The 16,459-nt window shown below is 44.9% G+C and overlaps 2 protein-coding genes across 2 annotated transcripts in view; both read right to left on the bottom strand.

Annotated features, from left to right (window-relative positions):
• Window positions 1-4,666: 4,666 nt before the first annotated feature.
• On the bottom strand, window positions 4,667-10,978 carry gng4 (G protein subunit gamma 4; the record flags this gene model as incomplete). The annotated part of the gene is made up of 2 exons (XM_083658553.1): window positions 4,667-4,795; window positions 10,880-10,978. The coding sequence occupies 2 exons, from the start codon at window positions 10,976-10,978 to the stop codon at window positions 4,667-4,669; spliced, it is 228 nt and encodes a 75-aa protein (XP_083514679.1).
• A 2,665-nt stretch (window positions 10,979-13,643) lies between these two features.
• Window positions 13,644-16,459, bottom strand: part of lyst (lysosomal trafficking regulator) — a gene marked incomplete at its 5' end in the record, with an annotated part of 75,467 nt that continues 72,651 nt past the window's right edge. The window contains one exon of the mRNA XM_083658634.1: window positions 13,644-16,339. Coding sequence (XP_083514760.1) covers window positions 16,201-16,339 — 139 coding nt within the window. The 3' untranslated portion in view covers window positions 13,644-16,200. The remainder of the gene's footprint in view (window positions 16,340-16,459) is intronic.

Raw genomic sequence — 16,459 nt, 5'->3', positions numbered from 1 at the left:
ATTTTTTTTTTTTTTTTTACCACTCTTTTCAACTGAGCATGCAGATACGGTAATTAAAATAAGGGTGCAATGCGTGCTTTTTCACCCCTATAAAACCGGGCCTGTGTATATGGCTATGTCAATGTTAGGCTATTATGGCTATGTTAATGTTAGGAGAGGCCACTGGACACTGTTGCAAAGTTGAATGCTTTAACATAATTCAAGCATACATCTATTATTTTCCTTGTGTGTTTTGATCCACAGCAGTAAGCCCCCCAAGGCTTAGTGCTCATTTTGGGGAATTGGTCCTGCACAGATTCTGGGTATTAGATAAGCTATGCCCCAAGGGATAATGACCTTTTCTGTGCATTATCATCTTTATTTTTTAGTTGTATTCATAGATCTACTCATTAAAATCATGTAGTTGTATCTCTGCGACACATTATTCATTTTGCACAGGAAAGGCTATTGGTTTCTTGGGAGACGTCCAACACAGCAGACACCATATTGCATATGGACACGCCAGCATTGCTGCTGGTGTCCAGCTCCCACGCATACTTATCTATTATTGTAATTTATTATATACGGTAGTCAACTTTTCTGGCTGTATAGTTCTATATCCTATATTTATCCTCCGTTTATACCAGTTGAGCTCATGTGTGCAGCTTTTTTCGGTCTCTCTTCAGCCCTGCAGTGTTCAAAACACTCAGAACCCAGTGCAACATTCTATTTAGCTGTAGGCTATATATTTCTGTTTATCCCTTTTTGGACCCTCTTGTATTCCCTCTTGTATTTGCCAATGTTATAATTATTCCTAGGAAGTCTAACTTCCCAGGCATGGAAATAAACCAAACTTTGCACATAGGTCCAGTCCCATCTGCTCCAGTCTATAGTCCAGTCCAGTCTGCTCTCTTTTCCTTCTATCCTTTTTATGTGACCTTTCTGAGTTCCAAACTCCTCGTCATCACTCCAATTTAGAGAACCTGCCGTTTTAATTCTTTAATTCTAACTCTTTATTCAGTCTTTACATGTATGCCATCCTCCCAGAAGCCCCTTCCATAACCCTATTATAATAACCCATATCATTCACCTAATTGCTGTGATCTCCATGGCGACCATGTGCGTGGAGAGCTCTTGAGGATGCACGAAGGCTTTTCTGCGACAACGGGCTGTGGATCTTACCTGTGAGCTGAACTGTGCATCAGACCCGTTTTCAAGGGTCAGAAGAACTCAGAAGTGTCCATTGGGCCAGTTTGCGAGCCTGGCTCTCCGCTCGGCCGTGAACCTCGATGACCTTCCTTCAGAGCAGCTGCTTGGATGAGAGCAGCTAATGAGAATGAGGGTGTGCATAGAAATATAATGAAAACGTCTAAGATGGAAGTTCAATGAGCCAGAAAATGCAGTTCAATTGCAGAGTGGATTGTTTTTCTCCTGCAACATTTCAATAGTGGACATTAGGGCTATTTATGCCCTTTGTTGTGGAGAATCTGCAGAAAAGCTTGAAAATAAAAAGGTTTTCTAAGAGAGTTTCCTATAGGCTACATCTCTTCTAAGCTAATCCTAAAAAAGGTCGATCACTTTAACTTTAATTCCAGTTTCTGTAATGATGAAAGCTAAAACCTGACTTAATTTCTAGACCCATTTCAAAGATGTTTGAATGATAATATGGTCCAGGCATATTAATACTGACGGACCCTCATCTATTTCTCATTCATCCATGTCTTCTTCTTCTTCCTCCTCCTCAAAATGCCCTGCCTGACACTGCTGCACATCAGCTATCATTTATTATTATAGTTTAGTTTCCCATCGATGTATCATCCCACCAAGTCAAATTCCTTGTATGTGCACAATATGGCTACTTGGCCAATAAATCAATTCTGAGTCTCATTGTGATGCCATCAACAGACTTCAGAGTACAGTGAAATAGCTTTCCGAAAAGTGTTTGAAAAATAAATAACTGATACGGACCAGACTTCCAAAAAAGTGGCAAACTCAGTGATGATGGAGTTGAGGCTGCATGTACTGTATGGATGGAAAAGACAATACAAGAAATAAGCCACAGACCCAGACAATGTGAATGTTGCTGTCACTAGTTACCCTCAACTACTATCATGGCATGGGCTTTTTAAAGCTGGGGTCCCTGAGGGGGTTCCACAGCCTCCCCAGCAAAAAGGGGAATCATTTATTTTCACTATAATTCCATCCATAAAGTAACACAATGACAGAATGTGTGACTATTATGGTCATGAGTTTCATGCACTTTATGTAATAAAATATCCAAAATCAGTGGTCTAATTTGTGTCAGTTTAGGGGTTGAAAGTTTGAGAACCACTGTTGTAAAGAATGCTGCAACACACCAACGGTCTATAGATGGCTTTAAGTTCGATTTAACCACAAGAGGTCTCCATTACACACGCACACACTTAGTGAAACATGATATTCCTGTGTGTGTGTGAGATATATATATATATATATATATATATATTGTATATAGCTGTGCCCTTTTATGTTCATTATGGTCTGAGAGACTGACTTTAAGGAATTCATAGACACATATTGAAGACATGGCACATTTGGGTTGTCGTTTCCTTTAATTCATTGGATCCATCAAAGGTTTTACAAAGCCTGCTATTTAAATCCACCCCCCACCCCCCAAAAAATGAGTTCCCTCAACACAGCTGCACATGTCTACATATCCGGACCTCAGTGAGAATTATGTGCACAGTAGCACCCAGAAGTCAATGAGGAGGCAATGTTTCATATCATAATAGTTCTCAGTTCTCTCGGTTATAGATAGAAATAAATCCATGCAATATTCATCTCTCGCCTTGAACTTTGTATTTCTTGTTTGAGATTTGGCACCATCCTTGAGATGAGGTCAGTGAGCAGCCTGAGGTTCGCCTCAGCTGTTTAAAAGATTCGGAAAAATAAAAGACACAATTGAAAAACGGTTTGAGCAGAATCCAATGTCTTGTCTTTGTGACCGTCTAGGAAAGGAGTTTGATTCCTAAAATGCGATGGCTATTCAAGTACCAGGAGGAGTTCTTTTTTCGTAATTTTTTTACATAACTCAAAATGTTGACGATGCAGAAAACCTGAACCATCGAAGGGATCATAACATGTAAACCGACCCTTATTATTTAAAAAAAATACTTAGATAGTATCAATAATTGCATGATTTATAAATGTTTTTTCTCCTAAATATCATACAAGCTTAGTAGCACTACACGTCATGTAGCTGTCAGTGCTGTGCAACAAATATTCAATAATACTACCGATAATAACAATATTAATCATGATCATAACAATTCATCGTAAAAATTGGCAAATGCTATTTAACTACCATGTAAAGGAAACATGTTTGACAGTGTGCTTTTCTTTGAAAACAACGAAATGAAAAAGGCTGCGCGGGATGACAGTGCGAGGACGACACCGCTCTCACAGCAAATTGGCACTGTTAACGTACTGTACACTCTAAAAGATGGACAGGCCCGTGGAAACAGAGGAGGCTGTCAGAAGGAGCGGATAAACATGCAGGCCTCTGGTTTGGCATTATGGTCAAAGGCCTTGCCATTCACTCTAGGACAGGCAAAAGGTATCTGGCTCAGGAAACATGCCCAGAAAACAAACAAGGGTGTTGAGAAAAGAAAGGAAAAAAAAGAAAATAGAACCCAGACAAGATATCCAACGACTTAAAAAAAAAAAATCCAGTCGGAGGCTGCGTCACTGATAGCGTATCTGATTTGAAGTGGGTAAACTACATTAACAGTAAATCAAACGGAGGAGCAAAGGTAGAATGCATTAAAGCGACCCTGGAGAGGAGGCGGCACATTCATAAATAATTTTTGGACTGGAGGGTTGTTTGCGCGCTGATAATAACCCCGAAGAATACTGATGAAACATTAACTCTGCGCCTTTCAATAAATATATATTTATGTAGAGCTGGTGTGTGCAGTCAGCCTCTCTCTTGTTTTAAGTGTCGTTTGCATACAGTGAAATCGTTTACAGGGTAATAATTAGTCTGCACGCTAATTTGAATCGGACTGTTACTGCTAAAATGGGTGGGTTTCATTTCTGTTACTGCTAAAATGGGTGGGTTTCATTTCTGATGAATCTGAAGGCGAATTAAAGTAGGAACCACTCATAGTGAGGGAGGAGTCAGAATTCCATGGTACTTACGGTAAGTGTGTCCAAGAATAGTCAAACCTGGACGCTGAAAGTAATACAAGAACTAACGTCAATTATCTCCACGATAAAAAGAAGAAGAAGTGACAATAAAGATCTATTTTGTTGGATAAAAGGAAGGGGAGTAATTAGTAAATGCTTAAAAAACTAGAAAAGTCTGGACATTTTTTGTTTGTTTCCCAAGGCATGTAAGATCTAGCACAATAAAAGAAAAATAAATAGGGGAAAAAAATCATCTCTCATCTCATTAAGCACTGAGCAAGGCTGTTCTCTAATAACAAAGCAATAACAAACCTATTTAACAAGACATGATACGCTCACTGGGTTGCCAGTTAGGTAGCCGACTCCCCCCAAAAACCCTCAGCCACCAGGACAGAGCTGACAACAACAGAGTGTCCACCTGGCATAAACTCAACTCAACGCCTAACGGCCAGTTAGCTTCAGACAGAGGAGCCAGGCAACGCCGTGCCTCAACCTGTTAACATCTCCAACCAGCAGGCCATCAGAGGATGGCGCAGAAGAACTTCTTCTCCCGGAACGGGTTCTCGGAGGCGGGGACGGGCACGATGAGAGGGTCCTCGCGTATGTGGGCGTCGCAGTACGCCATCAGGTCCGCGGCGGCTTTAGATACCTGCAGTGTTGAGACAAGGGGAGGACGACACAGAGACTTTGGAATTAAGGCTGTAATGTGCAGCTTTTCTTTTTACGTTAAAATGACAATAAATAAGTAGGATTTATCATACTGTCTTGTGACTGCGTGTGCTTTTTTTTCTTTGAAACTGCAAATTCGCCGCATTCGCTCTCTGCTTTCTCAGCACTTGCGGTGGCGTTATTGATGCCGGTTGCCTCAGCCTCAGGCGGGATGAGGGCTCGTCAAGATGAGTGACAGGGGTTGGGAATTGAACCAAGAACACACCTCGCTGATCAAGGGGAGTCAGTGAGGTGTGTTTTCAAAGTCTAACCCCGACTAGCTGTAGAGTTAAAGGCACTGCTGCACTAGCGCCTCCTCTTTTCGGTTGGGGCGCCTGTTCGGTGGGAGGGGAACTGGGGGAAATAGCGTGATCCTCCCACGTGCTACGTCCTGCCGGTGACACTGCTGGCCAGACTGTCATGAGCGGAGGAGCAGCTGCACTGGAGCAAAGTCGAGGGCTCAGGATCCATGCAGAGGACTGGGCCATCTGATGTCCTGCCTGCCAGAGTCACCCACCACCTCTTCTCTCATGGGAGACTACAACTCCCATCATGCTAGCTATGACTTCTACTCTTAAAGGTGCAGTAAGTATGATTTCTTACCGTACCATAGCACAAAATGGCCTTAATATAATTATGTGTAGGGGTTAGATAGATAGATAGGTTTGTTGACCAATAGGATTACTTCACCAGGTGCTGAGATTTCTGACTTTGAAAAACTCACTTTACAGTCCCACTATTAATAACATTACACCCCCCACTCCCTCACCCATATAAACACACACACACACGCACACGCACGCACGCACGCACGCACGCACACAATTTAAATAAAAAAGATGGAGGATGGTAGTATCAGCGAATGACCAACATTTGTTCTCAAACCAAAAAAGCAAAAGAATAAAGCAGCTTATTTTGCATGGTGATATAATTAGCTCTTCAATGGACATTTCTGTTGGATCTCTGCTGTAATTAGATAGTTTGTTCTATTGTGAAAATGTGACTTTATTATTCATGTTAATTACAGGCCACTGGAAGCTGTGGCAGATATACATTGTGTCAATAGCTGCATTGGAATTGCTATAGTGTTGTTTTTAATTGTTTGTATTGTATTGTATTGTATTGTTTGTATTGTTTGTATTGTACTGTATTGTTACCTCTGCCAAGAGTTTATGTTTTCCGTGCCCTTTGTCTTGATTACAGAAAAACTACTGGGCCGATTTCCCAGGAAGAACCTATTACATTTTGTACGCGGATCCGGTTTGGGTTGAGGGAAGGCGCGAGGCTAGGGAAAAGGGGCCGTAGCTACTAGGGATAGGAAGGTCGTGGAGAGTCATGCTTTGAGGGGTGGGTAGGGGGAGTGGCTGGGGGGGATGTGGGTGGGGTCAGGGTTAGGGTTCCGATCCGACTCACAAAATGTGCATGTCATAGCGGACTGGAGTGTCGGCCTTGGCGGAGGTCTGCGCTCTCAGAGTGTTTTTAATATCTTCCTGCCCAGGGACTGCAGGTGTAAATTAGCTATATAGCGACGCTGTTGTGTAGATGTGTTGTGCCCCTGTTAAATAAACTAATAAAGTGACTAACAATTCCTTGGCCACACATATTTCATAAAACAGTGGCACATTGCTTTTGAACACTGACAAGACTTTCGGACTGCCAAAAGCACTTCCGAGTGTTGGCACTGAGCGCCTGAGAATGTAGTACATTTTATTTATTTCCCCAGACACCACAGGGAGACAGGGAAATGAATATGGCATCTCAAGATCAACCTCGGGATACATGGGTAAATGCCACGTCATCGGCGGCCACGTTTACATGCACAGCAGATGAGGAGAACGCCGTGACTCAGACGGGGGCAATGTAAACCCCTATTCTAATCGAATTACACTTTGATTAAAGGAACACTCCGCCCATTTTCAACCAGCTTTGTATCATTAGAACATCAGTAGTATATCAGAAAACTGTAAACGGTTTTGAAGTCTGTCATTTAATTTGACAGTTATTGAGTGTTAAAGTGTGGACCAGTGACATCAGTTATTAACTCAAATTAATAACTCATTAACTCAAATCAACTCTCAAACTGTAAACGGTTTTGAAGTCATTCATCTAGTTTGGCAGTAATTGAGAGTTGATTTGAGTTAATGAGTTATTCATTTGAGTTAGTGTGGACCAGTGATGTCACTGGTCCACACTTTAACACTCAATAACTGTCAAATTAAATGACAGACTTCAAAACAGTTTACAGTTTTCTGATATACTACTGATGTTCTAATGATACAAAGCTGGTTGAAAATGGGCAGAGTGTTCCTTTAAGGGTCAGATTTGGAGCACGAGCAACAACGCACGGTTACAAAAACAAGCCTGGAGTTTCACTCGCACAACACACGTTGAATGGTTAATTATTTTTAGCTGCAACCTTCTTTTAAATCCATCCTTAAGACACCTTGTGCGCCTTTGATAAACTGAGAAAACGACATGCGAACAAAACAAATACAATGGAGGCAAATAGACTTTGAAGTTAATGAAGACGTGGCTTGTATCCTATGAGGCAGGAGGCATGCAGATTGAGTGCCAATCGGTATCACAGTAGGCAAGATTGGACAAAAACGGGGAACATTAACAAAGTCGTCTCTCGCCTTTGCGCGTAAACACCTTAATTATTCTGGTAATCAAAATAAAGGCAATAACGAGATGTGCTAGTGTGAACGCTTGTGAGGAGAGCGCGCTCCGCAGGAGACGAGCGGTAGTGCACGGTGTGTCATTAGGCCCGTGCTGGCTGTAATTACACTGCGGCCCCGTGATGGACGGAAGAGGCCTTCTAATTAGCGCAGGTCACATTCCCGCGGCTGATTGAGCAATTAATGAGAATATGGTGATCCCTCAATCAGCCGCGCTGAGACTGCCGCCGCCGCCGCCGCCGCTGCGACCCTCTCTCTCCCTCATCACATCCTTTAATTAAATTTGAAGGATGGCCAGACATGGCCGACTTTCTCTTTGTACCTTCCTCTGCTTCTCTGCTTTCATTTACTGCTATGTCCTAGTTCAGTGGCTGCAGCTCTTTTCTACCCGGGTCCCTCGGAGCCTTACGAGCGGGCCTCAGAGAAATATTACTTGGCGGCTGATGCGTCTGATGTGCCCGATGGGTTAACGAAGCCAACCTATCGACAGAGATGCTCACAAGTCATTCCAAGTCCAAGTCTCAAGTCTCTTATGGATGAGCGTTCTATCTAACTGCATAGCTCTTATCTAAGGAATACAAAGGATACTGTGTTATACTCACTCTTCTACTCTACTATATTAGTTGAAATTATTAGTAATAGACATTTCCTTCATGTTAATGCATCAAAAAATAAATACAGATTGTTCAGGAGTCCCACATCTCGAGTCCGAGTCGAGTCTCGAGTCTTTTGAGGACGAGGCTCAAGTCAAGTCTCAAGTCACTGTGTGTGCGGCTTGATTACAAGTCGCAAGACCAAGTCCCCATCTCTGCCTGGCGATGATAAGGAAGAGAGTATTATAGCAGTTCCTGGACAGTTGGAGGTATGAGGTGCTGAGAGCAGCAATACTGCACTGCAACCAACCCAGATCTAGTCTGGAACTAAAAATATTTATGAGGAAGGGAAGGGGGGTGGGGGGGGGTGGGGGGGGGGTGAAAACCTTTCAGATATAGATTCAGAAGTAACATAGATTAATTTACATAATGTTTGACTTTACTAGTCCCAGTGTAACCGAGGTGAATCAGTGGGGATTCCTTGTGAGTCCCAAGTGGTAGCGAGTGGATTGGTTAAACTCACTCCCCAGTATAAAGGCATGTTAATCAGCTCCGCCAAGGAAGCGAGCTCTCTTGGTGTTGCGGTTAACATGTCGGACTCCCAAGCCAAAGGTTGGCGGTTCGTATCCCACCCCTGGGCAAGCCCTTAACGTGGGTTGCTGCAAGTACCACCTACACGACGCCGTTACACCAGCTAATTTATGATCACATCATAACATCCTATAATTTTAGATGTTTTGCCATTTGCCCTTTCAGTTCCAATAGTCTAGTTTCAATGAAAGCAAGATGAATGACACGCTTTCTCGTGACAGTAAACAGCTTGACTGGACAGGAAAGTAACAAGCGCAAACCTTCCGTGACAGTGGTGTGGGCATTCGGCTTCTCGCACCACGCCCGCTCCCACCACCCACGGCACATCCCCCTAGCCACTCCCCCTACCCACCCGTCCAATCCAGACTCTCTACCACCTTCCTATCCCTACTAGCTACGGGCCCTATTCCCTACAGCCGCACTACTGTAAATGTCCATGCGTGACTGACTGAGTGTCCGGCGTGTCCTTGCCATCTTCTGACCCGACCACTCATGTCGAGCGGAGAGGAGAGGTTTCCGTTGTTGTGCTGAGCGAGGGGGGTATGGATGGTGGGCGTCCAGGCCGGCTTAATGCTGAGCGGACAGCTTGGGGGGCTCTGGGGGGCGATCTCCTCCCTGAGACGCATACCGAATGAGGCCCGCCGCCTCTGAGCTCCGACAAGAAGTCGTTCGTGGAAACAGTCGAGAAGATAGTCGCTCCTTCACGCTCCCGAAACGTAGATTTGGAGAATATAAAATGGCGTATTGGGGTCAACTTGTAGTGAGGTTAAAACACAATGACTTTTAGAGTTGGTTCTACCTCATTTACTGAGGGAGGACTTCCATTTGAGCCAATATTGACTACATTTACACACGACGATTAACTATTTTATGAGCTTTTAAGGCATGCTAGCTGCTCCCATCCAACGCCATAAAAACCATAAAAGGCATATTACGCTCAAATACAGCCCATTCTTAATCTTTATTAACCCAGGGGCTGTTTGCGGAGGACGCACTTTTCCAGCACTGAGCCGCTTCACTGAGCCGCTCCACTGAGCCGCTCCACTGCAGCAGCTGGAGGTTACATGCCTTGCTCATGGGCACTTGGGCAGTCACTTTGAAGGACAAGAGAAGCTATTAAATGTCCTCGCCCAGATTGTCTTGGGGTCTAGGTATTCGAATGTAAGATCGATGAAAGGAATGCCCCGTGAGAAAGCGCTAATCCAGGACAATAAGCGAGCCGCTTCTCGGAAAAGGCGAAGGTTTAGGGTCTGAGAAATATGATTATCCAAAAGGTTAGAAGACTAGTAATGCCGCATGGGGATAGCAAAAATGTCCCCGACAGCCTAGCTCAGCCGTGACATCACTGTCTCTCCTCGCTGTTACGGACAGGTGCGTGACCTTTCCGCCTCCCTCCCGTTCCGAGTCAACTTTCCAGCCCGTCACGCCTGTGAGCCGGGCCGGCGCCACCAGCCTCTAATCTCACACATGATGTGAACACGTGCGCATGATTGATCCTCCTCGCTCTCCCTGGTGCTCTGACTCAGGTGCCTCGCTCTCCCTGATGCTCTGACTCAGGTGCCTTGCTCTCCCTGGTGCTCTCTGACACAGGTGCCTTGCTCAGTGCTGCTGACTGCGGGGCTTCACGTGCGTGACGCCTGTCAGAAGATGCGGATCTCAAAGGAGCCCGAGTTGACGTCTCGCAGTCTGCCGCCGGGGGAAACTTTATTTGAATTATGGCAGCTCGTGCAGCATCCGCGGACGAGAGATAAAAGATGATGGGGATGGGGATGGTTTATTGCTGCTGTGCTGCTGGTCCATCAATACACAGGCTAATTAATAGAGATAACAAACAGATAGATAGAGGTGACAAACAAAAAGTATGGACATAGCCATCGACATAAAGCCCCAATACTGTTTTTTTGCAGTCTAACTATGCGAACTGGCCACGGGGAAAAAAAAATAATGTTGGTGAATGGCACACGCACACGCACAGACACACACAGACACACACAGATAGACAGACAGACAGACAGACAGACAGACACACACACACACACACACACACACACACAGACACACACAGACAGACAGACAGACACACACACACGCACGCACACAGACACACACACAGATGCACACACACACACACACACACAGAGATGTGCAGTTAAAGTCAAGTACCTTTATCCTGTCCATGCAGGCTTCCATCTTGAGCTGCTCCACAGCTTTCCTGGCGTGGGAGATGCTGGCTGTGCTGTTGTTGGCGATCCCGTCCTTCATGGTGTTCCTGTCACATCCAGCACAGAGGGACACATGAGCCATTTCTAAACATGCAGTGAATTCCAGTCAGGGGACCGTGCCATATAGACAGTGCTTCCATTAAGCATGTCTCCACCCCCCTGCTGGAGGAGCCATCCCCCCTCCCCTTTATAGGACCTGCTTTGCTCTGGAGGATCTGTTTCACAGTTGCCTTCCAAGGTTACTTACCTGTAGTGCTATTAATCCATCTATGGTTTTGGTGTGAGCTTACCGTATTTCCACCATTTTACCAATCTACATCTGCCGCTAGCTGCCAGCTAGCTACATAGGAACTATTTTATTTTGACCGAACTACACACGCTAGCTGCTAGCTAGCTGAAAATAGTTCCTAGATGAAATTGCTTACCTGTGGATTACCTTGAGTATCATGATTTCTGGAAAGAGACATTGAGTTTTTCAAAGGTAGGCTATTTTTTGGGGGGGGGGGGGGGGGGGGGGGGCACCCTGAGCACCACAAGCAGAGTGCCATCCAGTTCCATTGTTTTGAGAGAAGGCAGACATCTCTACGGCCAATATCTCCAAAACTCAGCACTTCACACCAAAACGATCTCTAGATGGATAAATAGCACTACAGGTAGAGGAAAAATATGTATTTTTGATTTTGGGGTGAACTCTCCCTTTAAAAATAATCTTTTGAAGCCATTGTAGCCTACAGTTGGGGCTTTGATTTGCTCATGGGCACCTCATCAGTAATTATGAAGGGGACCAGGGTTGTCTCACTCGCTTCCAATGACCATTTTCCCTAGCCTTCCCATTATAAGGCGTTCAAACTAGCAACCTACTTGTGGCAAACTGGCCCCCCCAGACTTCATTTATCTGTCAAACTCCTCGCTTATTCTCCTTCTCAACTTCTTTGTGCATCACCAGTGTAACTGGAAATCCATTTCACTGCGAGCCTGGCTGTAAATCTATGTAGGCTATGCATTGCAAAAGGACTGAACCTTGCTCTCGTTCAACCAGTTCTCCTGTCAGAGCCTGTATAGGCCCCCCCTGACCCCGATCCCTTTCGGACACTGTTGGAGACAGAAATGTCGGTCCTTGAAAAGAGAGATGGAGTAGCTATCTGTGCATCAATCAATCCCACTCACGACGCTTCGCTGGAGGAGAGCCCAGCCCCGGTCTTTATCATAGGCCTAGCCTATCTATGATCAATGATTAAACCTCATCACCTCGCATGTGCTAATGGCAAACGCAAAGCATTTTTTTTTTATATTACTGGGGTGGGATGCTCTTCTGGGATCAGTTCTCAATCACTGATACGATAGGGCATCGATTTGTTTATTTAGGATGTTCACTTACATCGGGAGGGAGCTGTCTTTAACTGTAATTTAAATTGCTATTATGAAGCAGACGCTTTCAAAGGGGTGTAGCTACGCTATACGGACAGGCCAGGGTATTTATTTGAATTCTTTTTTTTTTCAGGTCGCACCCCAGAGGCTATAAGCTAATTTATAGCGTTTTAATTAATCACACCCTCGTAGTACAGTAAGCTAGGCCCTTTTCCATTCGTCTCCCTTCGATTCACCCTACACGGCTGTTACCGAGCAATAATATGGTATAGCAAAATCTAACGATGCATATTGTTATGTCAAATTTAGCCGAGTCTTATTTATTACATTGTAGACATACACCGTGCGAGCTGCGGCCCTTAATTGTCAGAGCAGAAAACAGCAAAGCCCACATCATTACAACGCCACACAATTGGTTTTGCATGGAAGAATTAGGCAAAAAATCTCTCAGCCTTCGTTCGGCTATAATGTAGATTAATGTAGTCTACCATCACCGACCTACCTGAAATGTGCCAACGGTTTTCCAATTTGGAGAATTCCGGGTTGACTCCACCCAACAGAAAAAAGGAGATCTGTCAAATATCAAAACGAGGGGAAGGATAAGAGGAAATCCCAGCTACGTGTCGGTCTCGAAATGAGCCCCAAAGGCAATCCTGGCGTTTTAAATTTCGTTTCAGCAGTTCGCACAAAATGTGTCGTGCGCTTTACGCATGCTATTCCGCGTAGGAAGATGAAATCCAAGCGGCCAGGTCTCTGCGAGCGGCACGGCTGGACTTGGAGATACGCATGCAGCAGAGGGGGAAACCTCAGTATGACGATGAAATATGGGCTCTGGGGCAGGGACCAAGTGACCAAGGGGACCAGGCAGGGAGCTGCAGCAGAGGTCCTCCAGTCCCACACACAGCTGCCCCTCACCACCGCGCTCTCTCACCACACATGCTTATTAAGAGGAGCTGGAGCCTGCTGCTTATTGCTGCACCAGGGATCTGCAGGCAGGCATCCCCATTGCATTTTACATCATCACTGGGTCCCCCCCCCCGATAGTAACTGATAGGCCTCATCCATAACGACACCATTCCCACCTAGCAATCAGATTAAGAATCTTTTAGTAGCCTAGCTACCACCTGACAAAATAACAAAACAAATAGAACTATGTAAGACGCCCCCTCGCCCCAATCTATGAAATAATGATCAGTTAAACAGGGTCGTTGCCCCCCCCCCCCATGCATATGATTTAATACAGTAATTTATTACCTGCCCCGCCCACAGATGTGGCAGGCAATACAAAAAAATGAAACAAAGTAAAACTGTCATGTAATGTCTCTTCAAATATTTATATATATATATATATATTTATAATATACTGATCACTTGGTTTGTCCATACATACAAAATAACAAAACATTGCCTTTGAGGACTCGATGCATACCTGCAAAAACCAGCCCAGAAAGGTCCATTGGATGGGAAAAATCAGCACACATTTAAGTAACATGACAATGATCTTAAATTATGCATAGCTTAATTTATCAACAGAAAAATAATATTTTCCTTCCGTCGGAAAGCACAAAAACATATTATTTAAGTAGACCGTTTTCCTCCCTGCATTCTCGCCATTTTCTCAAAACATTCATACAATCTCATATCTGCTAATGTTCAGGAGAAAAGGTTTCCGTACTCTGCATACAACAGTTGAGACACCTTCAAGAGGAAAAATGTCCAGGAGGAAATGTACAGTATGTACACATGCAAGCATGAAACAGTAAACATCCTTGGAATGACTGAGCAGTAACATCAGGGCCTCTGCGTCTGCGTGGAGTATACGAGCTCATCACTGTACAGCCAAGTTCATGTGGGTTCAGAAGGACAAAGACAATCAGACAAAAGGAATGACGTCGTGAAAAGATAAGAAATATTCCCTTTCTCATAAACACATTTAAGCCAAAGACAAATTGTGAAACGTAAGACATCATTTTCATTTCAGTAGGCTTGCTGCAATGACCACAAAGGCAAAAGGCTAAAACAGATGTAATTTCATACTGGTAATATGAAACGATGATCAAATGAACTATTGCGTGTAGTCTATGCCCTATATTGCTTTCTGGTTTAGATTTATTAGTGGAATTAAATCATAGATCAGTCGGTTGGTAACCAAGACTACAGATCATTGGTTATCTTAGCTGATTGGCTGGTGGTCCAATCCCATAAAAAAAAGTGCTTTCACTTCTTCCATCTCACTTACAACAAAGAGAAAATAATAGGGAAATCCAAAGTGCAGTAAGTTGAGTGGGAATGTAGAGAATGTTGTATAAAGGCCAATGTCCACCAGCTGCGCGGTACGGCTCCGTGAACAGACCCACACCCATGTCATCTTGTTGGATGCATGCAGATGCGGCAAAAAATAGAACTGGTGCACATTTTCGCCGTACCGCAGCTGGTGGACATTGGGCTGAATTGTGTGTATGCATGGGTGAGTTGAGAATGCTAGCAAAGTAAAGGCTGACCAATTCTGTAGCGATTGATCAGTGATGCTATAGTGTAAAAGATACTGAAATCGGAGAGGAAAGCGTCTGTAAATCCGCGTCAGCAGGGGAGAGGCTCTCAGCTCAGCCTGACCCTCAAAACCGCCTCAGTGGCCGGACCCGATGCCCTTCACTTACACCCACCTACTACCGTACAAAGCTTTTATCATGCTGTTCAGGTACTAGCCTGTCATGTAGATGAGCAGGGGCTGGAGGAGAGGCCTCCTCTGCTTCTCCAGGGAATATCTATATGGGCTACAATGGAGTCAAATGCTGTTTTTGTTAACCGCTTTCTCAAGTCTGCTACTAGCCTCAATTTCAATGGTGAATTTGAGTGAGTTCTTTGAGTAGTGGAAGGTTCTAGTAGTGCACATGAGAGGCGGATCGTTTTAAACAGGTAAACACATGGGAAGCAAACAGCGAAGGAGCAAGGAGGGAGCCTCCACAGCTCTCAAATAAATACACGAAAGTCAACATTTCTCAAAGCAAAACGACAATCATAATCAAAACAAGGCAGGCCTCGATAAAGTAGTATGATCACAATAATTCTCACATCCACCCAAACAAGGTCAGCATCATTCTAGCATGCAAAAAGTAGGACAGAACAGGCAACACAAGGTGCGATGCATCCAAACGAACCTAACGCCCGGCCTCCACCATGCTCATATACATAGTGATCCAGGGCCGTGAAACTTGTGTTCAGATGGCCCCACAGAGCAGGACATCTCCTGGGGATGACAGACGTAAGGAAGGGCTCTCCTCCCAGCTACTGCAGCGTCAGCAGGGGGCGCTCTCAAAGCTCCAGCAGCAGCATTCTGTCAGGCTGCACGATGCAGGAGACACGTGTGCCGTGGAGGTGAAGGACAGGGTCTTCACACTCTTTGTTGGGTCTGGCTTGGCCAGTCGATAGCAGCTTACCAGGGACAGCAAAGTCAACATCAGTAACGTCAGGCAAGGATCTTCGCAAGACAAGAAAACTCAAAAGGCTCAAATGCAAGAACGAAAACGAAAAGACCGATCAAACCCAACACGCTTCCAGAAATGCATTTTGTATAAAGTGTCTGTTGCAACCTCAGCCAAAGTCTTCACCCATCTCGCCCTCCCATTCCACTGCAGTATGTCTATAAATATATATACATATAATACTATTTTCATCATCATTGCTTTATGCTGGGAGCGCTCTGCTAGAGTTTGCTTGGATGGGGATGGCTTTAGATAGAGGTCAGGGCAGGGCGGGGTCCAGGGGGGGCTGAGGAGTCTGTACGGGTCATGCTTGACACCTCCTTCTCCCGGTAAGAGGGAGGGGCTGATGGGGGGGGGCTCCTTGTGGAGAGGCTGGTGTGGAGAGAAAGCAGGTAGAGTAGTCAAGGTACGCTCAGCCTGCAGCGTAACTGCTTAGGAAGGAGTAGAACATGGGCAGCTTCATGCGCTGCTGGTCCCGTCGACACCACGCCATCACCGTGCCCTCACTGTTGGCCGTGTAGAGATGGTGGCCGTCACACGAGTACGTCAAGCTGAGGCAGACGTACACAGAGGGTTAATGTCACAGATGGGGATGCTAAATGGTACAAGGTTGCTTTCACGTGTACCATTTAGCATCCCCAACAGGATAAAAACGATGGCAACAAATGATA

The sequence above is a fragment of the Poromitra crassiceps genome (assembly GCF_964638095.1).
Source record: "Poromitra crassiceps genome assembly, chromosome: 22".
In the NCBI taxonomy this organism is placed as follows: Eukaryota; Metazoa; Chordata; class Actinopteri; order Beryciformes; family Melamphaidae; genus Poromitra; species Poromitra crassiceps.
Note: the sequence above shows the minus strand (reverse complement) of the source record. Positions and strands in the feature narration are given on the sequence as shown.